General features: G+C 56.3%; 2 protein-coding genes and 1 pseudogene across 2 annotated transcripts in view; 1 reads left to right on the forward strand and 2 right to left on the reverse strand.

The window, feature by feature from the left end:
• The first annotated feature begins 202 nt into the window (after window positions 1-202).
• Window positions 203-4299, forward strand: UBALD1 (UBA like domain containing 1). Its single transcript, XM_075564327.1, has 3 exons — window positions 203-431; window positions 3085-3147; window positions 3375-4299. The coding sequence occupies exons 1-3, from the start codon at window positions 324-326 to the stop codon at window positions 3717-3719; spliced, it is 516 nt and encodes a 171-aa protein (XP_075420442.1). The 5' UTR covers window positions 203-323; the 3' UTR covers window positions 3720-4299.
• A 4080-nt stretch (window positions 4300-8379) lies between these two features.
• C12H16orf96 (chromosome 12 C16orf96 homolog) overlaps window positions 8380-24375 on the reverse strand; it is a 39817-nt gene continuing 23821 nt past the window's right edge. Inside the window, exons 12-20 of the mRNA XM_075528031.1 lie at window positions 19796-19870; window positions 17771-17935; window positions 16872-16990; window positions 16021-16083; window positions 13556-13648; window positions 12183-12339; window positions 11974-12067; window positions 9178-9258; window positions 8380-8639 (exon numbers count right to left, since the gene is read on the reverse strand). Coding sequence (XP_075384146.1) covers window positions 8380-8639; window positions 9178-9258; window positions 11974-12067; window positions 12183-12339; window positions 13556-13648; window positions 16021-16083; window positions 16872-16990; window positions 17771-17935; window positions 19796-19870 — 1107 coding nt within the window. The remainder of the gene's footprint in view (window positions 8640-9177; window positions 9259-11973; window positions 12068-12182; window positions 12340-13555; window positions 13649-16020; window positions 16084-16871; window positions 16991-17770; window positions 17936-19795; window positions 19871-24375) is intronic.
• LOC142422248 (thioredoxin pseudogene) lies at window positions 21248-21667 on the reverse strand (annotated as a pseudogene).

Raw genomic sequence — 24375 nt, forward strand, 5'->3', positions numbered from 1 at the left:
GTCCAGGGCTCCGGAGCCCGGCGCACACCAGGTGCTCGACTTTGCGACGCACCCGCGCACCTCTTGGCCCAGGTAACCAGCGCCGGCTGGGACGCGAGCAGCCCCAGCCCCCGTCTGAGCCCGCGCCGGAGGAAGCGTCGGTCGGACTACAAGTCCCAGCGTGCCTGGCGCCCCGCCCGCCGGCCGGGAGCGAGGCGAGGCTCGGTGAGTCAGAGCCGCACAGTAAATATTTGTATTAGCCGGAGCCCGCTCGCTAATGGTGGACGCGTGAGGCCGGGAGCGAGCGAGCGAGCGAGCAGCGGCGCGGCGCCTGGCCTGGGACCATGGACGAGCTCAAGCACCAGGTCATGATCAACCAGTTCGTGCTGACGGCGGGCTGCGCGGCCGACCAGGCGAAGCAGCTGCTGCAGGCGGCCCACTGGCAGTTCGAGGTGCGGGCCGGCCGGCCGGGGGCTGGGCCGGGTGGCGGTGCGGGCCGTGGGAACACGTGCCAGGGACGTGCGCCCGGTTTGCCACCGGGCCCGCGCGCGCCCCGGCCGCCGGGTCCCGACGCGCACTCTCGGCGGCTGTCAGGCGGGGGCCCTGCGACGAACGTGTCTACGCGGCCGTCGCCTCTCCCGGAAACGCCGCCACGGGGGTGGACAGCCGAGGACAGCCCCCTCCCCCCCAGCGGTCGGGATCAGCCCCCCTCCCTTTTGTTCGGCTAACGGCCGGGTCTCGGGCCGGAGGGCGGGGCGGCGGCCAGCCGGAAGGAGGGCGCCCCAGGCCTGGGCCGAGCTGGGCCGGGTCCCCCACCGAAGCGCGGGTGGGCGAGCGAGCTGCGGGGGCGCCGCCCCGTGCGTGGACGGCGGCTTGGCGCCGGCGTGTGCATGCCAGCATGTGTATTTGGGTTTACGCACCTCGCCCCACGTCCCTGTGCTAGGGGCGCCGGCACGGGTGTAAACACGGGGGCGCGTGGGCTGTGTGTACACTGATGTCGTGGCTGCCTTCGGGTTGTGGCCGGACTGGCCAAGACAGCGTGACTGGTGTCCACAAGGCGCCATGTGCGCGGCTGGTCTGCGAGAGCCTCGCACCCTAATTAATGACCGGACATCTTGTCGGAGCTAGGGAGACCGTGAATCTCCACTTCCCCTCCTTGGTTGGGGTATCATGGGCCTGCGGGGGTGCACTAGATGGTGTACTAGACTAGCTGGGCAAGGAGGTGGGTTGTTGCTCCCACCCCCAGAGGCCGCCGGTCCCTTCAGGTGTCCTGGAAACCAGGGCCACCCCAGTGGACACGTTCCCCTTCCAGGGCAGCTGCTGGGGCACCAGGAGCAGGGGCCCTGGTTGTCTTCTTGGGGCTGGGATTTCCTGCAGAAGGTAGCTACTGACATTAAGATTATCCCATCCTTTGCTCCTAGAGCCAGGCTAGACCCCCTGACCCCGTGTTTCTGCTCTGCCTCTCTGGGCAGGTCTTTCCTTCCTCTGCCCTCAGTACCTGGGGGATATTAGGAATGGATGGTCAGTTGACTTCCTCACCTCCCAGGCCAACTCCCTGTTCCCAGCCTCGCCTCTGACACTCCCAATCTATGGGCTGCTGCCTGCCAAGCTGTCTGAGCAGGTACCCCCAAGGTGGATGCCTGCCTGGCTGAACCGGTCCTGCCCACACACGGGGCAGGAGCTAGGCCCCCAGGCTGCACAGCTGGGTGGTGCTAGGACCTCTGGGTGGGAATGAGTTGGGGGCTCCCAGGTTCCCCCTTCCCCCCAGGCCCTCCATGTTGGCAGCAAACAGAGCCTGAGGTGATGTTTCTGGGTCACCTGATTCAGGTGCTAATGGGGGCAGAAGGCTGGGGGGGGCACTAAGTTGACACACTCTTTGTTGCCAGTGGGGGTTCTTTGGCAGATAGATTCACCATGGAACAACTCCAAAAACCTCGAGGATTGCTCCCTCAGTGGGAGCAGGCTGGGTCCTTGAGGTGCTTAAAGAAGGCCCCCAGCCAGATGCTCTTGACCTCCCTTCTTGGGGACACAGCTTCTGGTCTGGTGTCTCCAGCAGGAAGTTCCCAGAGTGGGCCTTCTGAACCCGGAGGCACTATGGGGTGACCTGTCTCTGATGTGAGGAGCAGAGGGCTGTTCGGGCAGCTCCAACTCGGGCTGGACCTGGGACCTGGCTGGGTGCCCAGAAGCCCCTTCACACACTTCACGGTTCCCTTGCCAGGCACTTTCGTAAGAGCAGCTGTTCCCTCACTTTGCTCTGACACCCCTTGGTGGCAGCCAAGAAGGAAGGGTTCATACCACAGTGCTTCACAGGGACCCCTCTGGAGCTAGCACCACTCTCCCCCTGCTCCACGGCCCCCCATTCTGGGCTGGCCCAGGATGACTCGCCAGCCCCTTTCCCTGCTACCCCTGGCCCAAGAGGGAGTCCAGGGTTGACACCCAACCTCTCTGCCTCACCCAGGCCAGTGAGGGGCTTTGGACAACACTGCCCCTGCTTCCTAGTTGCTGGTGTGACAGATTCCCTTCCTTGGCATGTCCCCAGGCAGGGGGGGCGGGTGGGGGGAGGGCCAGGCGGTGAGCTCCATGGGGCATTGGTTTACTCGGGGACACCAGTGGTCATTGATGCCCATCATAAGCCTCCGGGTTCAGTCCAGGAGGCACGTGTTCACAACATTCCTGCTCTGCCGTCTTGAGAATGTTCCAGAATTTTCCACAGGAGGCCTGGGTCTGGGGCAAATGAGCAAGTGTAAAACCCAGGCAGTTGGCTCTGCTTCTGGGGTGTCCCTGCTGGAGTCTGGAAGTCACCAAGTCTCCCTGTGGCACAGATGGGGAAACTAATGCCTGGGGGAGTCTCCATGCTCCAGTCTCAGGTGCCCAGAGAATCACCAAGAGAGAAGAGGGGATCAGAGGCTGGGGACAGCGGGCTGGCTCTCACTGCTCCTAGGAGCCCAGAGGCCATGGAGGGGAGTTGAGGCTCTCTGGAGAACCTCCTTTCCCTGGAGAGGGGGTGGTGGTGGAGGAGGACTCTGAGCTGAAGGCTCGTGGCAGCCATGGCATTCCAGGACAGGGGAAGAGTCCTCGGCGTGAACATGGCCCTTTCTCCCGCAGACGGCTCTCAGCGCCTTTTTCCAGGAGACCAGTATCCCCTACAGCCACCACCACCACCAGATGGTAAGTCAGCCTGAGCTTCCAGGCAAAGGGTAGCCAGATGGGGCAGGAGTGCAAGGGGCTCCCTCTGGGGAGGGGGAGTCGGCGCTGCCACACCAGGGAGTGGGCCGTGGCCAGGTGAGCTTAGTCTTTAGGTGATGTGGCCCTCCTAGAAGAGCAACCTCCCCCTTCCCTCCCAGCCCACCCGCTCCCTCCCTCCCTCACCTCCACCCTCCATTCTCTCCCCACAGATGTGCACTCCTGCCAACACCCCTGCCACGCCCCCCAACTTCCCCGACGCCCTCACCATGTTCTCACGTCTCAAGGCCTCAGAGAGCTTCCATGGTGGGGGTAGCGGCAGCCCCATGGCCACAGGGGCCACGTCACCCCCGCCACACTTCCCCTACGCCTCAGCAGCTGGAAACGGGGTGCCCAGCTGGCCAACGGCAGCCTCGCCCCCAGGGGGCCCCCAGCCTCAGCAGCCACCCCTGTGGACTCCGACTCCCCCGTCCCCAGCTTCAGACTGGCCACCCCTGGCCCCCCAGCAGGCTGCCTCGGAACCCAGGGCCCACCCTGCCATGGAGGCAGAGAGATAAGGGAGGCCCCTCCCCCTCCCAGAGGCCTTGCCCCCTGGGTGGGGAGAGGACGTCTCTGCAGGCCCCCTTCATCATCCCTGCACCCATCATCCCTGGAGCCCTGGACAGGAGAGGCTGGCCGTGCACACTGCCCCTGGACCCCCAGGCAGCCCTGCGAAGCCATCGGGTGTCTGAAGAACTCCAAGCCAGCAGTCTTCCTGCTGGGACTCCCCGCCCTGCCCGTGGCAGTGAGAGCAGTGTGGGGCCCCCCTGGAACTCAGCTCTCCAGCTCGGGACTGCAGTGCCAGGCGGCATGTGCGAGTGTGGCTGTGTCTCTATTTATATGTCTAGCGCTTTTCCAGAAGCACCCTGCTCGTGGGCCCCGGACTGCATGCTCGAGTGCGCCCCACCTGCTGCCCTTCCCCAGGCTCCCGGCACTGCTGTTCCCTGCAGAGGAGGGCTGTGGGAACCTCCAGGACTCTCCCACCTACCCCTAGGCTCTTGCCTGCTGGGGCCGCTTGCATGCCTCCCCAGAGCCCAGGGGCCCCCAGTCCCTCCCCCTTTCCCTTTTTAACAAAGGAGAAGAGAGAATTGCAAACCACCCTCGCTCGGTCTGTGGTCTTGCCACACCGCCTGGCACCGCTGCCCCTGGTCCTCTGCACTGGTCCTTCCCCTAACCCTGCCCTTTGAGTCCACATCTTGCCTCAGACTCATCTTCCCCCCCCAAGGCTCTTCCTATAGAGCTGGTTGCTGGCACATGTGCCCAGAGCCTTCCATCTGCCTGGTCAGCCTGTGGACACAGCACAGCCCTGGCTACCAGCGCCCAAGTGTCAAATAAGGACCATCCTTGTTTTCAGGCCCTGTGGGTTTTGCTGTGGGTCGCCCCCCAGAGCCCAGCTTCCTGCAGCTGTGGCCAGAGGGGCCGTAGGGACCAGTTGGAGGTGCAGAATCAAGCTCAGGAGACCCACAACCCAGAGGACAGTAGAACTCCGGGTCCAGGTTGCTCCTGTGGGTGGGCCTGGGCGCAGCCCCTCCCTACCCATGTTTGGGAAGCAGCCAGGAGCCACCCTACCCTGACTCACTTTTCCTGAGAGTCTGGGCTCACCAGGGACTCGGGCTGCAGTTTGTCCCTCCGCCGCTAGGAGGGCCTCCTGGTGCTCTACCTTGGTAGGCTTGTCCCAGCCCCATCCCTGCTCACATGAGACCTGGACAGTCGGGAAACCTACTGAAGCTGTTGTTCTCCAGCTGGTGCTGGTGTCCCAGGACCCAAATTGACGTTGAACCTGCTTCTCTGGCAGCTTTGCGTCCCAGTCACCTTTCTAGGGGGTGGAAGGGGGACCAGGAACAAGAAAGGAGGGGCAGACTTCCCAGCCACCCTTTTGTCAACTGCACCTCGTGTTTCTGAGTTGAAGAGATTCCCTGGGAACATTGCATGGGGGTGGGGTCGGGGAACTCGTGTCTGGCTGTCCTGGCTCTCCCTGAGAATGGTGGCAGTAAGGAACCTGCAGCCATCGCAGGGGTCAAAGCTCTGAGGCCCCACCTAGACCAGAGTTACTGAGCCAGGACTACCTCCTAGCATGGTGCCCCTGGGTACGGATGGACTTAAGGGTTGAGACACCCCACATCCCATCTGCCAGCTGTACCCCTGCCTGGTGCTAGTTCTGGGGTCATTGGGATCAGGAGGGTTGGTAGGACGTTGACATGAAGGCTGGGGACCTTGGGTCCCCCAGCCTGGGCACTGCACACTTAGCTCTAGCTCATTTTTGGTGGGGCTTTGTGTACATTGCAGGGTGTTGTGCTGTGTCCTTAGCTGCTGGCCCAGGGCAGTGGTACCAATTGTGAACGTACCACATTTGCTGTACAAGTTTAGAGGGTGAGCTCTGTAGCATGTGACACCACAATAAAGTTTGTGAAAAACATTGCCCCGGGTCACAGGATTGGGGGCCAGGCTCCCTCTCCAGGCAACTGTGCCGGATGAGGACATGGGCTACCTGGCTGCCACAGCAGCACATCTGGGGATGGAGAATAACTGCCCTGGGCTGGGGGAGACAGGTGGACCTGGGGGTCTCCTCAAGTGTGATCTCAGGGTTTGGAACCTCCCCCCACTCCAAGCCTGGAAACTCAGTGACACCCTCCCTCAGAAACATTCAGGGCCAACCAGTGGGACCCCACTCTGCAGGCCACCTTGCCTGCCCACACCAAGGCACTGAGGAACTGTCTGGTGGGCAGCAGGGACTATCAGCACTGCTTCAAGGTCAGCCCCAGCATCAGGTCCCCTTACTGGCACTGCTTACCTCTAACTTGGATAGCTCAACCACCAGCCTATGCTGATGACCTTTGTCAATTGTTGGCCAACATTTAAAAATTGGGAGCTGTTAGATGCAACTCCCACTGCTGGTGAGTTTAGGAGAACACAAAATCCAGCCCAGGTACCTACAGTTCAGCACTGGCCCACGCTGACCAACATGCCTGCAGACATGGTGCATGCAGCGCCTGCCTGGGATTCAGCCCCTCAACAAATCCTGCCCCACCCCACACACACATACTCAGTGCCTGTCTGCAGCCTTTAGCTGTGGGGGGTTCTCCCTGGACAGCTGTAGAAAGAGCAGGCTTGTCCTCCCTGGGCTCTTCTGGGTGTCCCAGGACCACGGTGGTGACCAAAGGGCTGAGAGCCCACTATGTCTGGCCAGCCCCAGGGACCCTGCTATGTGGTAGTGGCTCGGAGAAGCTTTTCACATGCAGTCAGCCCCCATCACTGGGGACAAAGGGCGCCTTTGAGTCCACTCTGCCCTGGTGTCCAGCCTACAGTCTTCGAGGCAAACTGGTTTTCAGTTGTGCATTTGCAGAGGCCCCTGGCCTTTAAAGCCACAAATGGGAGAGGAGCCCGGGTGGCCCCACAGTTAAGTGCTCTGCGGTGATCTGGAAGGTCGGAGGCTTGAGGCCATCCCCAGGCAATGCAGGAAGACGACAACCCAAAAGGGCTGGTGAAGCTGTGCTCTGTGCTGTCCCAGGGTGGCCCCCACACAGCATCCCTCCAGCATCACCTGTGGTGGGACCCCCTGCTGTGAAGCACCTCTCCTTCAGGGCCTAGAAGGCCACCTCCCAGGTGGGAGTCCTGAGTTCACTGAATCCCAGGCCAGGAGGACACTGCCCATGAGCTTCCAGTCCCCAACTTCCACTCCAGAGGCTTCGTCCCTGATCCCTCATTCCCCAGTGCTGGGGGCCAGGAGGAGGTGCATCTCAGGTTCCAGGGCCTACCTAGACCCCCTTACACAAACTGCTCCTGTCCAAGCACTGTGGCAAAGTTCCCACCCGCTGCCTGTCCCCAGGAGTGTCCATGTGCCCATGTCACCCACTGGGGCCTCCCCACATTTGAAGGGACCAAAGAGCTGAGCTGGGTCTTGGGTGCAAGAGTACCGTGGCTGTGGGCATGTGTCAAAGACACAAGTTCCCTCGGACCCCACCTCCCAGGATATGGGGCTGAGCCACGAGTCTCCCGCAGTGGGCGGGTTGACAACTGGGGCCCAGGCCCAATGCCCACCAGAGTGGAGCAAGGCTGTGTGAGCCAGGCCCCTGCCTGGACACAGGCCATTCCAGTGGGGGTAGAAGGTTCTAAGAGGACCTGGGAAGGGGACAGAAGGTACCCCCTCCCATGTGGGAAGTCAGGCCTCCCACAGAGGGTCACCAGCTCAACATACCCCCTGTCCACAATCATCAAAATGAGAGATTTTATTTGGGGGGAAGTACAAAAACACTGTTCTGTGCTATGGGGGGAGGGGCTGGGCTCTGCTGGCCATAGCCCCCAGGGTGACTTGGACAGGGGGGCACTGGGTAGGGGAGCTAGCGTGGCCTCATTTAGCCACAGTTCTCAGAACAGTCTGGATCAGGGACTAGGGAGGACAGGAGACCCTGGGAATAGGCAGACAGCCCTCCATATCCCACCCTGCTGAGTCCAGAAACCCCAGGCCTCCCCCAGGGTGGACTGAAGGAATGTATGTAAATGGGGGTCCTCGATCTGATCTCATTGCCCTGTCCCTAACTCATCCATGAGCATGGGGTCTGGGGTATACCCCAGAGCAGAGCTTCTCAGTGAAACTGGGTAGAACTCTCAGGTGCAGAAAGGATGACTGTGGTGCCATCAGAACTGGGGTAACAGGCGGAGGGCCAATCAGAGGGAGGCGGGAGGGTGCCAGTAAGGGAACCCTGTGGCTTGGATCCCAGAGTTGGGTCACCCAAGTGGGGCATTTGCCTCCAAGTGTATGAAAGCAGGTGGCCCAGCATGGTCCTGGCTCAACCAGGATATGAGTGCAGATGGCTTTGTGGAGACCAGGCCTCACGGGCTCCTGGGGAAGCAGCCCCCACAAGAGAAAGCAACTCTGCGGTACCACAGAATGTTTCACTAAGAAGCTGCCGGCCGCGGAAGGAAAAAGAATGTCGTCTTCAAACAACAAACCTTAAACCACTGCACTGTATTGAGAACCGGCCCTGGGAGGCCTTGGTTTCATGGGGAGTTCGCTCCAGAGAGAAGTGGCCTTTATACTCATAAAAGTGGGATTAGAACAGCCCCTGGGACAAAAGGGGGCCCTCTTTGCTTATAGAGACCACCCCCCTTTGTCCAAAGGCCCTTTCTTGGCCAGGCTCAGGGCCCTGGGGACTCTGGTGGCTCTGGGGGTGGTAGGGCTCACGGGCCAGCAGGTCCCTCCTTGGACTGGGTGTTGCCTCGGACCTCAAAGCGGAGGCTTTTCCAGTGCCTGGCAGACCCCGGAGCTTGCTGGGGATCCCGCAGTGTGGGGATCAGCCGGGGCAACAGTGGCATCAGCGGCAGGGATGGTGGCCGGGGCGGCAAGGACGGTGGCCGAGGCGGCAGGGACGGTGGCCGGGGTGACACGGTCAGATGAGAGCCCAAGGTGGGTATGCCCGTGCTCAGTGGCGGGAACAGAGCTTGATTGGGGACAGGGTGGGTGGGGGTGGGGCACCGAAGACACTGCATGAATCTGAGAGCACGCTATCTGGAGACCCTGCTTTCAGAGCCCCTAACCCCTATGCCCCAAACCCACAACCTGGAAGTGCAAAGTCGAGGGGAGCAGGGCACCCAGGAAGGACTCAGAGGCTCAGCAATGGCCACCCTGGAACTATGCGCCTCAGCTCCTGCACAGAGGAGGACCCCAGGGGCAAGGTGCCTGTAAGCTGCCCTCTGTCCTCCAGGGGCCTGTTACCACAGCAGTCTGACACGGGGCCACTGTCAGACTTCTCCCATCCCTGTAGCCTCTGCACCCCGGAAAGGACAGTTCCCTTTTCCCACCCCTGCACCCCAGAAAGGACAGTTCCCTTTTCCCACCCCTGCACCCCAGAAAGGACAGTTCTAGGGCTCCTGTTCTTAGATCCTGGCCGGGTAGGCTGAGCAGCTAAGAGAGGTGAGGTGGGGTGGGAGATGGGGCTAGGCTCTGGGGAGCCAGGAAACCGGGTGACAGGTACTCACAGGGGTAGATGGCACCAAATAGGGCACCGTTCCGCACACGGTCACCCAGGTTCCGAGACGGGGGCCGTGGACCCTTCACAACTTAGGGGAAGAGCAAAGGGAGAGATAGGGGCCCGGGGGTTGCCTCCCTCTGGGAGAGGCTAGGCCACCATGGGGCCCTTCCTCTCCTTCATGTGTGATCCCCAGCTAAGAATCACCATGACAGACCAAAGGCTCCTGCTGATGCCTGAATGAACAAGGATGGATCAAGGGTCAGAGGGCCCCTGCGATGAAGAGCAGGAGACCCCACGGGGCCCCTGCTGTGAGGAGCCTGGGCTGGCACTCAGGTATGAGCTATGGGTTGGCTGACCTAGCTGTCCCCTGAGTACTCCTGTCCCTTCTTGGAGGGTGCCCCCTGGGCCACCCAGCCACAAAGGAGTTCTCCCCAATATACCGACTGGCCTGAGTTTTCTGGGCCCTAAGGAGGAGAATCCCCAGGCACCCTAAGGACCAAATCAGCCCAGACCCCAAAGTGGATGTTCTGGGCCTCCACACAGACCAGTTCTCACTCTAGGAAGGCCTCCATTGTTGAAGCCACTGGCAGGGCAGGACCCCAGTGGGCTCCTTGGGAGGGGGCAGGCCATGGTGCCAACCTCAGCATTGCTCCCAAGCTGTCCACTGATCTGGGCCTCCTGGAGTCACATCACCATCTGAGGGTCACTCTGCTCTCCCCTTCCAGGTGACCTCTGTCCCCTGTCCCCTCCCCTTCTTAGCTTGCACAGGGGCTAGCCCCCGCCCCTGCCCCCAAGCCTCCTGCTCCCCTAATACAGCCTCAGGGTGGACTTTCAGAGGCTTCCTGCCAACCAACTGACAAAATAAATACAGAAAAGAAAGAGAAGGAAGAAGGGAAGGAAGATGCCACCACCTATACACCCAAAGCCATTCCCATGGAAATGACTCCACTCACAGCACCCCCACCCCCCCAGACAGGGTTGACCTACCCCAGAGGGTCTCCCTGGCCATCCTCATCACTATGGAAGCAGATGGCCACAGCTTACTTCTGAGGATCGGCTGCTGAGTTGGAAGCACCGACCTTTCCATTAGCAGGGGAGTGCTCCACCCCTGTGCCACCAGGGCTCCTTGTGCCACCTGAGCCCTGGGACTAAATTCATGTCCCTGATGGAACCATGCTGCTTTCCTAGCCAGGGACCTGGGCCCAGGGTCCAGTCCCCGGACCCAGCCAGGGCTTGCCCTTGCCTGCCTGCCCACCCCACACTCACATGCACTTAGACTCAGCCTGCTCCCCCTGCTCCTCCAGAGGGAGCCTGCCTTTGAACCTCTGGCCCCTCTGCCCACAGTCAAGCGGCTGCCTAGGGAAGGAGCCCAGAGGCAGGTCAGGGAGCATGAGCCAGCCCTGGTCCCCACCTGAGACGGAGAAGTTGGCCCACATGGCCTGAGGGGCGCTGGGAAAGCCTGGCACCTGGCTGTGCCTCAGGAGAAGGATGGCGAGGCTCTGTGTCATCTACCTTGAGGACATGTTATCAGAAGAGACCAGTCCCTAGAGTGATCCGGCAGACTGATTAGAACTGCCTCTTGTGGATTCTGAGGCTATGCGCCTTTACGGGAGCAGAAAAGCTCATCTTTCTCCCTTGGAGCGGCTGGTAGTTTCGAACTGCACACCTCAGGGTTAGCAGCCAGATGCATAACCACTGCTCCAGCAGGTCTCCTCAGGGTAAAGGAGCAACCCAAAGAAACCCCACTGCCATCAAGTCAGCTCTGCCTCCCTCTACAAAGCTACTCTACAGGGTTTCCAAGACAGTCCACCTTGATGGGAGTAGACTCTGGAGGAGCGGCTGGCGTGTTTGAACAGCTGACCTTGCAGTGTGCAACCCAAAGCCTATCCTGTGCCACCAGGGTGCCTGGGTAAAAGAAAAAGCCCCTTTCTAAGAGGGAAGGGCCCTGTGTCAACTAGCGGAGGCTCAAACATGACGACTTCGGTGTCTGCCCAGCTCCAGGGCAAGTGGTGGGTGGGGACGAATGACATGTCGGGGTGGTGCTGGCCCTTTGGCCTCCCGGGGCCACCTGAGGGCCAGTGTGCAGCAGCGATTTGGAGCAAAACACAGAGAACTCGTCTTCCCAGAGAGGAGCATGAAGGGTCAGTGGGCTTCTTTTTCCATGCCTCCGCCCAGTGAGGGAAGCCCAGCCCTGGGGCCCCTGGGAGGACCCAGCTGGACCTGATCTCCAAGTGCGCGCGCAGAGTGAATTCCAGATGTTCAGGTCCTCCCGCACTGGCCTGCCTCTGCCCATGCTATTGGTCACAGCAGTAGCCAGCAAGCCTCCAAGGCCTGGTCCTGTCCCTGTCTCCTCCTCCCCTCCACACCCCAACCCCCCAACTCCAGCCAACCCCACAGTCCTGAGGCTTTGTACAGCTCTGAGATGGATGGCTTCCTCCCCACAGGACCTGTGCACTGCTCAGCCCCGCCCCCCACGGCTCTCCCTACTCTCCTCCAGCTATCTCCCACTCCCAGGATAGCCCAGCCAGGCATCCCTCCCTGCCCTGCCCCCCCTGTCATGGGCCCTCTGCCCCAGGGCTCTCCCTCTGGTCAGCAGCGATGTCCATTGCATGGAAATCCCTGAGAGGCATGGCGGGGGGAGAGGAGGACCCATCTGCTCTGCTCCCCACATCCTCCGAGAGCCTGGAGCAGGCCCACAGGCAAGCACAGCAGGGGTCTGGGTCCTATCAGCTGCACCCTGCACCTGGCATCCCACCCACCCAGACACAGGCCCCCAGCGGGGTGCCTGAGGCCGCACCCTCACCTGCATGCTCCTTGAGGACGGGCTGAATTTCACTGGTGGTGTGCATCCGGCCCTTGTACAGAATCCCGTCCACTCCCAGGATGTCCACCTCCGCCTGTGGACACTCCAGGTTCCTCTCTGAGCCGTGGCACCAGAGGCTGGAGCCCCGGACCTCTGAGTCACTACCCACCTTCCCCTCCACCCCCCCCAACAGGTCCCAGCCAACTCACGGTGTCATAGTCCAGCAGCTGAGGGTCCCCATAGGGGTAGATTGTTGACAGATAGGCGTTCCTGGGGCCGTCTCCCCACTCCTGCTGGGAGCCCAGGGAGTCCACAGGGCCCCTGGAGTGGGCCAGGTCCTGCACATGCTGCAGGTACTGCTGTTCCCTGGACAGGGTAGCGGTCAGAGGCTGGGGAACCACTCCCAGGAGCTTCGGGAAGCCCAGGTGTGGGGGTCAGTGGGGGCTCAAGATGAGCAGAGGTGGGACACAGGATGGAAATTGGGACACACCTGGCCTCCAGGACTTAGCTGTCACCTGGAGCCCAGTGTGACTCCACGTCCTCAAGAGGGGCCAGGTAGGCAGTCTGGGACACCATTCTCAGGACACCCCCTTCATGTGGCTGTGATCCTGTTAAGTCAATATTCCCCCATCTGGCCCACCACCCAGGGGTCCTGGATCTTGGGATGCCAAGAGGCTGGAGAGTAGAGCTAGATCAAGATTTGGGGCTGCTAGACTCCCCACTAGGGGCCATTGAGGAGTGCTGGAAATGCACAAATTGAGAGGCTAAGCCCGGCACCTACTAGCTGTGAGCTTCAGCAGGCTGCTGACTTGCTCTGAGCCTCAGTTTCTTCAGCTGTGAGATGGGATCCTAATAGAAGCTACCTTCCCGGTGGGCCCACAGCAAGGCCAGGCTGTAGTCTGGGCTCATCAAGGCCCAGCCCATCCAGCACTGACTCCGAGCTCAAAGTGGGGTTGGGACCATTACACCAATTGCCTTCAGTCAACATCTCTTGATGCATCTAGACCTCATGAGGCCAGAGTAGAACTGAGCTTTGTGGAGCTTCCAAGGCGGTAGCCTTTCGGAAACAGTGCCCTGCCAGGCCTGTCTGCTGAGGTATCTCTAGGTGAATTGGAACCACCAACATTTGGGTAAGTAGTGGGGCATTTAATCATTGGCACCACCCAGGGGTGCAAAACACCTGTGAACCAAAATCCCACCACTGCCGTGAGTCCGTTCTGACTCATAGTGACCCTGGAAGGCAGGGTAGATTGGCCCCTGTGGGTTTCCGAGGCTGTCGATCTTCATGGCCTCAGTTTTTGCCTGAGGAGCACCTGGTGGCTTCGAACTGCCGGCCTTTTGTTTAGCAACCGAGCGCTTAACCACTGTGCTCCAGGGCTCCGTGACAACACCTGTCAGTGCCCAGTCCCCAGGCCTCTCTCTCCTCCATGGTTGTCTCCTCTGTCTGCCTGACACCTCATGGAATGACCACACACTCCTGCAGATGACCGTCCACATCCTGGGACAGTCTTTGAATGCCCCCCACCCCTGGCACACACACCCGAAGGACCTGGGGAGGAACCCCCACCTGCGGTCCGCTCACCTCATCTGCTGCCGCTGCAGGTACTCATAGCTGTTGGCACTGGCAGGCCGCAGCTGGGACAGCAGGTGGCCTCTGCGGATGGTGATGAGGTGTCTGTTGGGGAGTAAGAAGGCAGCAGAGGCAAAAAATGAGACATGAGGGTGACCAGCAGAGAACGAAAGTGTCCACCTCCTTCAGGAAGTCTTCCTGGTGGAGAGGGATGGTGTACACCCTGGGCATGACACTCCCACGCACCCAAACTCTGCTTTCTCTCCAGAATTGTCCACAGCCCCTATTCTGTTGTCAGGTTCCGACTCAGAGCAGCCCTGTGTGCAACTGAAGGACACACCGCCCGGTCCGCACCCTCCTCTCAGTGGTCATTATGCTCGAGCCTCTTGCTGCAGCCACCGTGTCCATCCATCTTGTCGAAGGCCTTCCCTTTTTGAGCTGCCCCTCCACTTTGCCAAGCTCAATGTCCTTTTCAGGGACTGGTCTCTCCTGATGACAGGTTCAAAGTGGGTGACACGAAGTGGGTGCCTCTAGGGAGCGTTCTGGATGCGCTTCTTCCAAGGCAGCGTTGTTGGTTCTCTTGGCACTCCATGGTGCCAATTTTCTACCAGCACCAACATTCAAATGCATTGATTCCAAAACCAGGGTATTTTCAATACCTTGCATGCATCTGAAAATTGGACAGTGAATAGTAAAGACCAAAGAAGAATCCATGCATCTGTGGTGGCAGGGCCTCTTTCCGGTCTTCAGAGGCAGTCAGTTTGTTGTATTTCTTTTTAGCAAGCCCAAGAAAGGAATGCAAAAGTGAAACGCCAGCGCAGGTAAATCCCGAGAGTCAGTGGACTCATGGTTGCCAGCATAGGGTTGCTCAGTCGGAACCAACTCAATGGCCGTAAGTTTGGTGAAAGATGCTGCATGGATACAGAGTAATGGAAATATTTCAAAACTAGAGAGGGGCCATGGCGACCCAGCATTGTGAACATGCTGTACAGCACTGACTTGTTGACTTCAGAAAGAGCTCTGGTAGTGTAGTGGTTGCATGTTGGGCTGCTAACCGTAAGGTCTGTAGTTCGAAACCACCAGGCGCTCCTCGGGAGAAAGACAAGGCACTCCATAAAGTACTACAGTCTCAGAAACTCACAGGGGCAGTTCTTCCCTGACTTATAGGGTCACTGTGAGTTAGCATCCACGCGATGGCAGTGAGATGAGGCGTTCACTTTCCAACATCTGCCCAGATGGCATGCACATTTATCTCTCAACTGAAAAAAATCAGAGTCTGCTGGGGAGTTGGGTGGTTGAATGGCAGAGACACGGTTGCACACATGTGTAAAAATCGTCAGACCACATAAGACACCTATGCCTACGCTACCATGTGTGTGAAAACACAAGCGTTTGAAGCCTCACAATCATCTAAATGCCCACGAGTGGGGAAATGGATAAATGTGTGCCCACAGTGGAATGCTACACATCGCTCCAGAATCTCTGGGAACCTGTGAAACACCTCATGACAGGGATGGATTTGAAGGACGCTGTGTTGAGTGAAGTTAGTCAGTCACAAAAGAACAAAGAGCGTATGAGGCCACTGCCACAGAAGAAAAGATTCAAGATAAAGATTAAAAAAAGAAAAATGATTTTTTTTTATACTTAAAGAAACAGACTTTGATGGTCACCAGGGGTGGGAGGGGAAGGGAGGAAGGGGGAAGCAATAGGCTTGAGGGTTGCTGGGTATTAGCTTGAAAGAAGGCAAAGTTAATCAGTCCTAAGAGAGAGAGAGAGAGAGAAGAAGAAATGGGTGGTGGGGGGCAGGGCAAGCTTTGGGGAGGGTCGATAAGGTTAAATTGTTGAATACAAATGTGGTGATCTGAAATGTAACAATTCTGGCTCACGGCCACCCTACAGGACAGGGCAGAATTGGCCCTGTGGGTCTCCCAGACCATTATTTTTTCTGGGAAAACCTTGTCTGGCTCTCTCTGAAATGTAAACAGCCACCGCATTCACAATGCATCGAAAATTAAAGCCATTTGTATCAATGGTCGAAAAATTTGAGAACATTGAAAAGCACAAAGCTGCTTTGGGGGTTTTGACGGTTATAAATAATACTGCAACTAGACACCTGTGGTTTGAGGGGGGAATTCTGGGTGCACCACCAACCTCCCCCCTCCTCCGAGGCACATGAAGTGGCATGGGGCACAGGGACAAATTCTGTGGCGCTTTTGGTCTGTAAACCCATGTAAGGTATAATGATGAACGCAACTCAACCCCTCCCCACCATGGCCACCACCCTTTTTCCTCTGGAGCGAGTCCCAAAGAGGGATGGAGGGGGATGGTGAAGAAAGGGTTGAAGGTTCCCGACGGCGCCGCCGGTCCAGGGAGTTCCTCAGGGCGCCCCCTGGCGGGCAGACCCCGCGAAGGCCGCGTGGACGGGGCGCGGAGGCGGCCCGCGGGCGCCCCCTGGCGGGAGCGGTGCTCATACTCACGGGCCGGTCATCATCTCCACCGGGCGGTCGCAGGAGATGCATTTCACACGTTCAAACAGCTTCCTGGAAGAGCGGCGCTGCGTCAGCTGGGGTTCCCATGTCGTGGGAGATGTGGATGGGAGGCCTAGGGTCTGTCTGTGCCCAGCGACCCTGGCTCAGCAGCTCACCCCTGAGGCTCTGCCGAGTCGCCGGAACCCACCCCGGGAACCGCGCGCGAGGCGGAAGACACTGTGAATCAGGACCTGCGCGAAGGTACCTTTTGTGGTGGGCGTGTGGGGGCAGATGGGAGGTGATACCCCTGTGGTGGGTGTGTGGGCCCACGTGAGGGGGCTACTCTGAGAATGGGACCTCCCCCCCTCAGGAACATCAGGTCCAGACCCTGTGGCTTCCCGACCACCCCTCCTGAGCTTCCATTCCCTCATCTGTGACAGAAGACCCCAGAGGAGACTTCTTCCTGGAGCCAAGGCCAGGGCCACCCCGCCCCCCGCCCATCCCAGCTCCCCCAGTGTCTCACAGGCCTGACCCGCTTCTTCCCAGAAACCCCCCTCGGACACGGCAGCGGTTCTCCACCTTCCTCATGCCGCGACCCTTTCAGACAGTTCCTCATGTGGTGGTGCCCCCCAAGCATAACATTATTTCCGTTGCTACTTCATCACTGTCGCTTTGCTACCGTTATGAATCGGGCGACCCCTGTGAAGGGGCCGAAACTCACAGATTGAGAACGGCTGCTTTAGCTGTTAACCTGTGTGCAGCTTCACTGTCCTGTTACACAGGACTTTAGGGTTCATGGGGCTTATCTCCACGACGCTTACAGGTTGAGAACCGCCTGCCGGAGGTCTCTGAGCACTCACTTCCGGAAGCCCGCCGCGCTGTCGGGGTCGAAGCGGAAACCTTCGAGCAGGAGCCTCTTGATGAGCTCCCAGACCTCGGCCATCTCTTTCTTCAGGTCGTCCAGGTCACTGTGGACCAGCTGGGAGTTGTCCCGGCAAGGAAAGAGAGTGCCGTCCATCAGTCACTCTCTGTCCTGCTCCAGAACAGGGGGCACAACCGTCTGAAAAAGGCTATGCTGGCACAGCAAGTTAAGCGCTAGGAGATCTTGCGGAGCTGCGTAGCCTCCTGTCCCCTCCCCTGGCGGCAGGACCTGGCACTCTGGCCAGAGCCCCCACTCAAAAGGACTCCTGCTTAGTCTAGTGCTCCCCTGTCCTGAACTTCAAATTCCTAACAGTGTTCTCTTCACACTTGTGGTTTCTAAGAGACATCCAATGGGGAAATGGAGTGCCAGTCAGACCCCCTTTGTGTTCATGCTCAAATGCATTGCCCTCCCACACCAAATAGAGCCAACGTGCATAAGCAACAGGATACTGCAGACAAGGGATTTTGACTTCCATAGCTAAGGCATCACAGCGTCTGTCTTGTTTTTTTGGATTGCTCGCTATGGGGGAAGCCAGCTGCCATCTTTTGACGACATTCTAGCAGCACTTAATGAGTCCATATGCTGAGGAAGGGAACCATTTTAAGAGGGGGGGGCCCTCTTGGAAGCGGATCCTCCGGCCCCAGTCAAGCTTTCAGATAAGGACAGCCCCAGCGGTCATCTGGACTGTACTCTTCTTGGAGAACCCACGCTAAACTCTTGACCAGAACCACCCAGCTAAACTCTTGACCCACAGAACTCTTGCTCCCAAACTCTTTGGCGGCGACGTTTCAGTGCAATTTGTTACAGAAGAAGAGCCAACGGATGCAGGGGGCTCACCTTTGTGCCCACAACCTTGGTTAGCTCCTCGATGGACTTCTTCCATTCTTCCTCGTTGGTTGTTAACTTGAGCAGCAGGCCATGCATTGTCTCGTTCAGCTCCACCGCCAACGTCTCCAGGTCGACCCGGCTGGCCTTGCGGGCCAGGGTGATCCTGTCAGCTTTCTAGAGAGAGAAGAAACTCATCAGGCAGGGTGTCTGGGAGGAGGGCTGAGGCAGGTTGACCCAAATCAGTCACAGTGTTTTTCTCCGTTGGGACCGTGGAGGTCCAGCCTTGGCTTAAAGTCAACTTTGGAGTCAAGGTTGACTCAAACACAACTTTATTAAATACTTTTATTGGGGGCTCTTACATCTCGTCACAATTCATACATTCATCTACTGTGTCAAGCACATTTATACATAGGCTGCCATCATCATTTTTTCCCCCACCCGCCATCATCATTTTCAAAGCATTTTCTGTCTACTTGAGCCTTTGATATCAGCTCTTCTTCCTCCCCCCTCCCTCCCCCTCAAGTACAACTTTGAGATCTAAATCAATTCTTCCTATGATGGAGAAGTGAGTGCATGGTGTGTATGTGTGTGTGTGTGTGTGTGTGTATAATTATTGGAGTGAAAATATGTATTAACAAAAGCATTCAGCAACTCCACAGTGTCTACACAGAGCATCCAGTGATGCAGATTACACTACAACTACACTCTTCTTGTGCTACAGCGCCAGTCCCTCTAATTACCACCATTAACACAAACCCATTGCTCCCTCCCAATTCGTAGCTTGCTTTTTATATATTGGCTTATTTCATATAAACGATGTCACACAGTATTGGTGCATGGGGTTTTTCCCAAAAAAGCAGAATAAAATAAAATAATTTTTTTAATAAAATACTTTTATTTTTGATTTTCAAATGCTTTTTATTATGACCTAGGTGGGAGTTTATATTTCAGATCTTTGCATCCAATAACTGAACTTCTCCAGTCTTCCACTAGCTTGTTCCGTCTACCTCTTTATATTTTTATCCTCCTCCTTCTAGTCAGGTAGTGTCTTCAGGTTAACACCAATCTACCCTCTTCTAGCCTATTGCTTCCCCTTCCCTCCTATTCCTCAAGAAAACAAAAACTCATAACATCGAGTTGATTCTGACTCATAGTGGCCCTGTAGGACAGGGTAGAACTGCCTCTGTGGGTTTCTGAGATTCTAACTATTCACAAAAGCAGGGAGCCCTGTCTTTCTCCTGAGGAGCCCCTGGTGGTTTCAAACTGCCAACCTTGTGGTAGCAGCCCAACACAAAGTCACTACACTACCAGGACTTATTCTTCTCGCCCTCCCACCCTGGGTAACCACCAAAGCTGGTTTCTTTGGTATGAAAATCTTCTGCTGGATTTTTCCTTTGATAACTGGTCTCATGCAATCCTTTTGTGATTAACTTCACTCTGAAAAATGTCCTCCAAATGGTACATAGTTCTTTTTTTTCTGCCCCCTTCTCTAGAGACCCTTTTATTAAGCCTTCAAAAGGACAAAGACAATACAAAAGACAATTGTCCCAGAATGAAAGAAACAATCAATATGAGGCTGAGATGGCATCCAGGAAATTCCAACCAGGGGACTAATTCTAGACGGGAAGGGAGGGCTTCATAGACTCATGATCAGAGGCAGATAAACTCACCACAGATGCAGGTGGGGCTACAGAAGCAGAAGCCACTGGTACCCCAACCTTCAGGCGACATGTGTCTATAAATCGTTAAGTTCCTGAGGACAAGTCTTCCCCTCACTGCGTGGTTGGCATATGGATTTTAAGTGCACATAGCAAAGGTCATTAATCTTGAGTCACTGAGACTAGGAGTCAATTGGTTAACTTTTGAGAAATTTCCCCAACCTCCTTTCATATGTAAAGGTCAAAGGAGATTCTGGGAGGCTCTCGGCCTGGTTTGGCTGTTGCTGGAAACTTCCGTTGTCCTAAGTGGAGGAGCCAGGTCTCACTCAGCAGGGGAGGAGGAGGATAGTAGGGAGACCCCGCTCTGCCCACTTACCTCTTTCAACTCCTGCTCCACCTCATTTTTATCCATCTTGGTCACTTGCAGGTTTTTAATCTGATCCTGGAGGATCTGAGAACAGAAGCAGAGAGGCATGTCAGCTACCCAGGGGCAGGAGGGTCTTGGAAGGCCAAGCGCTAGGAAAGGACAGTGGGCTTGGTGGGCAGTGTGCAGTTGGGTGCCTTCGATGAGCTAAACTCAGAGGGCTCAAATCAGAAGGGGAGACAGCATCCAGTCCAGGGAAGGACCCTGGCCAGGGCAAGCTGTCTGGTTGGTGGTGTACCATCAGAGCCTGGCCCTGCACAGCGGGCATCAGGGAGGAGGGCAGCACGAAGCAAGGTCGACAGTTTGGATGCCTACATGTTTAAGGCAAATTGGGTCTTCAGACCTGGGATGTAGTCCAGGGAGAGTCCCAGTCTGCTCATTCACCGAGCACTTGACCTGTGCCACACACGCTGCGCCCAAGTGGTGGGAGAAAACCCTCATTTGTCATGCATGAGAATGCATTAAGAACACCTTTCTTTGATAATTTCCCCCAACTCGACTCAATAACCACCTCCCACCTGTCAGTGCCATTGGGCTCCCAGGTTACAGTGATGCTGGAAGCTGTGCCGGTAGAATTTCAAATACCAGCAGGTTTGGCCATGGTGAATAGGTTTCAGCAGAGCTTCTCGACTAAGACCAGGAAGAAAGACCTGGCGATCAGCTGCCAAAACGCAGCCAAGAGAAATGATGTGGATTTCAACAAAACACTGTCTGACTCTCTTGCTCTGCAAACACCATCACGGGGGACCAGCTGCTAGGGAGGACATCAAATCTGGACATCACATCCTCAAAGCAGAGGAGCAGTTAAGGGCATGGGAGGATCTTGGTACCAGGGATTAGCACAACCACCACCAGTGATGGTTTGACCGTGCTAGCAGTCGATAGTGTAACACAGGACTACAGCCGCTTCTTCTGCTGTTACATAACATCTTCAAGACTCCCCATGAATTGGATCAACTCAGCAGCAGCGTCGTATCTGTTTCTACTCAATCAATCTTGTCTCTCTCTACTTACTAGATCCTCCCCTTGAAAGAAGTAGTAGTTTACCAGCTTAGGAAGAGCTTCACCCCCACTAAGCCATGTCCCCAGAAGGTAGGATCGCATTCCCTCATTCCCTCAAAAGCCAGACCCTGGCTTCTCCTTCTCCCTTCCTAGCCAGTCTTCCCCTCATCCTTGGGAACAGAACCCCCAATTGTGAGCTGACACCTGGTTGCCCAGAATTGAGACATGTCACAGCCTCCCTTAAAGCAAGGTGTGGCCAAAACCAAAACACTCACTGTCATCCAGTCGATGCTGACTTACAGCAACCTTACAGGACAGGGTGGAACTGTCCCTGTGATTTTCCAAGAGTGTCACTCTTTTTTTTTTTAAAGGATGGAATTCATATTTTACTGTCATTTATAATCAGATGGTAATTGGGTATATAGTCTTCACACTCAATTCTTCTTTTTTGTAAATACAACAAGCTTTACACAGCTGATGACTGGTTACGTTTTCAGGAAGCACAATTAACAAGTCGTTAATGGTAGCTTCAAGTTTTTCCTTATCAGCACCAGGAAATTCCCCCACCTTTTGTCCCTTTTCATAAAGCTGAAATGTTCGCATGCATTTGACTTCACACTCTGAGGCAACATCCTGGCAGTCATCCACATCCCCTTTAAGGAAGACCACATTGGCATGCCTTGCACAGACAGAATGACAGAAAGGCGTGGTCATTTTGCAAGGCCCACACCACGTGGCTGGGAAGTGAACCGCTACAAGCTTCTCGCCAGCACTGTTCAGAGCGGCCTGAAAATCTTCCTTGATATCGATCTGCTGCACCATTGTGACCATTGGGATTTGATAAGCGACTGGAGTCACAAGAGAAACGGAACAGGGGCACCAGAGCGAGCTTGGACCGAGTCTAACTCTTTACAGGAGTAGAAAACACTGTCTTTCTCCAGAGGAGCGGCTTGTGGTTTTGAACTGCTGACTTTGTGTAGAACCACACCTTCTTCACCTTCCATCCTCTTCACTGTTGGCTTGAACTAATGACCAAAGAGCCAGCAGCTCCCCTGGGCTGTTGAGGAGACCTTGGGAATGGAAGTCACAGAGCAGAACAAGAAAACATGGCATTTAGTCAGCAACCACACTGGCGTTTCTTAGCAGCTCAGAGCTGACCACGTCTCTGGAACTCTTGAGTGTGAGCGAGTAACGTCTGAAGCTTGTTTTTCAGCCAGTGGTCGAGGGGTGTGTGTGTTATTTGAGGTTGAACCTAATTCTAGTTAATTAGCCAAAGACATCCCATCCATCTTGCCCCTGGTGTGGTTCCCAATGTCCAGGGTGGGAAGTGTTATTGTTGCTGTGAGCGGGCATCGGTTCTGTTCCGACTCATAGCGACCCTGCGTGCAAGAGACAGAAACACCGCCAGGCCCCGCACCGGCCTCACAGTCGCTCTGATGTTGGAGCCATGGCTGCAGCTCCGGTGTCTGTCCATATCGTCTAGGGGCTTCCATTTGACCAACATGATGCCCTCCTCCAAGGACTAGTCTCTCCTGACATATCCAAAGACGCGGGAAGCAGAGGAATGGAAAGAACTCCCAGCTTGGCTGTCTCCCAACATTAGTAACGAACTTTGGGAATTATGAGGCCAGTGTTAATACACAGATCCCTGCAGACTCTATCTTCTCTGCTAGCTAGAACCCCAAAATAAAGAGGGGTGATTAGTCTGGATCCTATGACTTCCAATACCCTGGTCACCCCGTAAGAGGTCCAATCAGGACCCAGCTCAGGTCTAAGTCCGGGTTGGTACTCTAAACCACATTCTAGGCCCCCTGCTGGCTTCCTCGTCTTGACAATGGCATCAATTCCATTACGCTGCTAAGAATACCTAGGGGACTTGAAAAAGTACAAGGGGGCTTTATAAAGTCTGTGGGTAACCAGATGAATGAAAGAACGTGGGATTTTTCCCAGGAGCCATTTGAATCCCTTTCTATTTCTACTGGCAGTTACTTTGAATTCAGTCCCCATTAGCTCTTGGCCTTCTCCTGCCCCACGAGTGGGCCCCTGGTCTACTAATCTGTTCTAAGGCTGAAGTTGAAAGGCAGCGGCAGTTTACTTGCAAATGGGAAAATGTTTTCCATAGAGCCGATCTTTGAAGATCAAAGATTGCATCTCAATGTAAAGAAGACCCCAATTCTCACAACTGGACCAGTAAGTAGTAACGTCATGATAAACTCAGGAAAGATTGAAGTTGTCCAGGGTTTTGTCTTGTTTGGATCCATAAACAGTGCTCGTGGACGCAGCAGTCAAGAGATGGAATGACCCATGGTACTGGCTAAATCTGCTGCACAAGGGATTGGGCACAGGAACGCTCATTCGTGAGGACAGAAGTAGGCCTGCTGGGCTGGCATGGCACCCGAAACCACAGAGCGTATGAAACAGCAAGTGTCTTTTTGTTTGTTTGTTTGGATTGTCACTTGTTGGGCACCCTCAAAGCAAGATATTAGAACCAATGGCCAGTGACTCCCAAATCCAGGATTCTGGGAAGGGCTGTAACCTTTATGGTAACAGACTCCTCACGGAGCTCCCACCTGGCAGCTGGGGTGGGTTCAAACTGTCAACCTTCCGCTTAGTAGCTGAACCCTATCCAGTCCTACTTGGGGCCCTTGTGTAAGTTATACAGCCATTAAAACCATGTACACATACACACACACACACACACACGGCACCGGTAGTGCCTCTCTTGTTGCCCCCTCTATCACCAGCCCCTAGACCGGGGCCTTGCACACACTAAGCCCCGGTAACATTTGCTGAGTGACTAAGGGAGATAAAGAGAGATGGATTTCTTGCAGCCACAGCCAGGCCCGCGGCATTTCCACACTGATGTGCATCTGGAGCTCTCATTCCACATGTGTGCGCAGACCTCCCTCCCAGAGAGGGTTTGACGGGGACAGCTGATCTCTTGCAGCAAGTGGTCACTGAAGACAGACTTAGTTAAATAGATATTGTATGCCAAACTCCGTCCCAGCTCCTTGCAGGGGTAGCTAATTATTGTTGGCCCCAGAGTTCGGGAGGCAACTGGGATGAAGGTTAGTCAAGTCAGCGGGACCCCGCTTGGCCTGGCTTGGTTGGGCTTCATCCTCGTGAGCTTCTCCTGATTAGAAGCAACTAATGGAGCCCTGGTGACACATGGTGACTAGCTTGGCTGCTTGCAAGGAAGGTGGAGAGTTTAAACCCACCAAGCACCCCAGGGAGAAGGCCTGCTTCTGTTAAGATCTGTTGTTAAATGCCTTCCAGTTGGTTCCAACCCAGAGTGACTGCTGGGCACAACAGAACAAAACATGGCCCAGTCCTGGGTCTTCCTCTCAATTACTCTGATGCTTGAGCCCAGGTGGCAGCCACTGTGTCCGTCCATCTAGTCCAAGGCCTTCCTCTTTTGCTGCTCCGCGACTTTCCCAAGCATGATGTCCTTCTCCAGGGCCTGGTCTCTCCCGACAACATGTCCAAAGTACATGAGACCAAGTCTGTCCATACAGGCCCCTCAGGAGCGT

Source organism: Tenrec ecaudatus, chromosome 12 (assembly GCF_050624435.1).
Source record: "Tenrec ecaudatus isolate mTenEca1 chromosome 12, mTenEca1.hap1, whole genome shotgun sequence".
NCBI classification, from domain to species: Eukaryota; Metazoa; Chordata; class Mammalia; order Afrosoricida; family Tenrecidae; genus Tenrec; species Tenrec ecaudatus.

Excerpts from the sequence above, each read along its gene's own strand:
- UBALD1 (XM_075564327.1), top strand. The coding sequence starts at position 324 with ATGGACGAGCTCAAGCACCAGGTCATGATCAACCAGTTCGTGCTGACG. Across the intron at positions 432-3,084 it reads CGGCCCACTGGCAGTTCGAG|ACGGCTCTCAGCGCCTTTTT; the intron begins GTGCGGGCCGGC and ends TTTCTCCCGCAG. Across the intron at positions 3,148-3,374 it reads GCCACCACCACCACCAGATG|ATGTGCACTCCTGCCAACAC; the intron begins GTAAGTCAGCCT and ends CTCTCCCCACAG.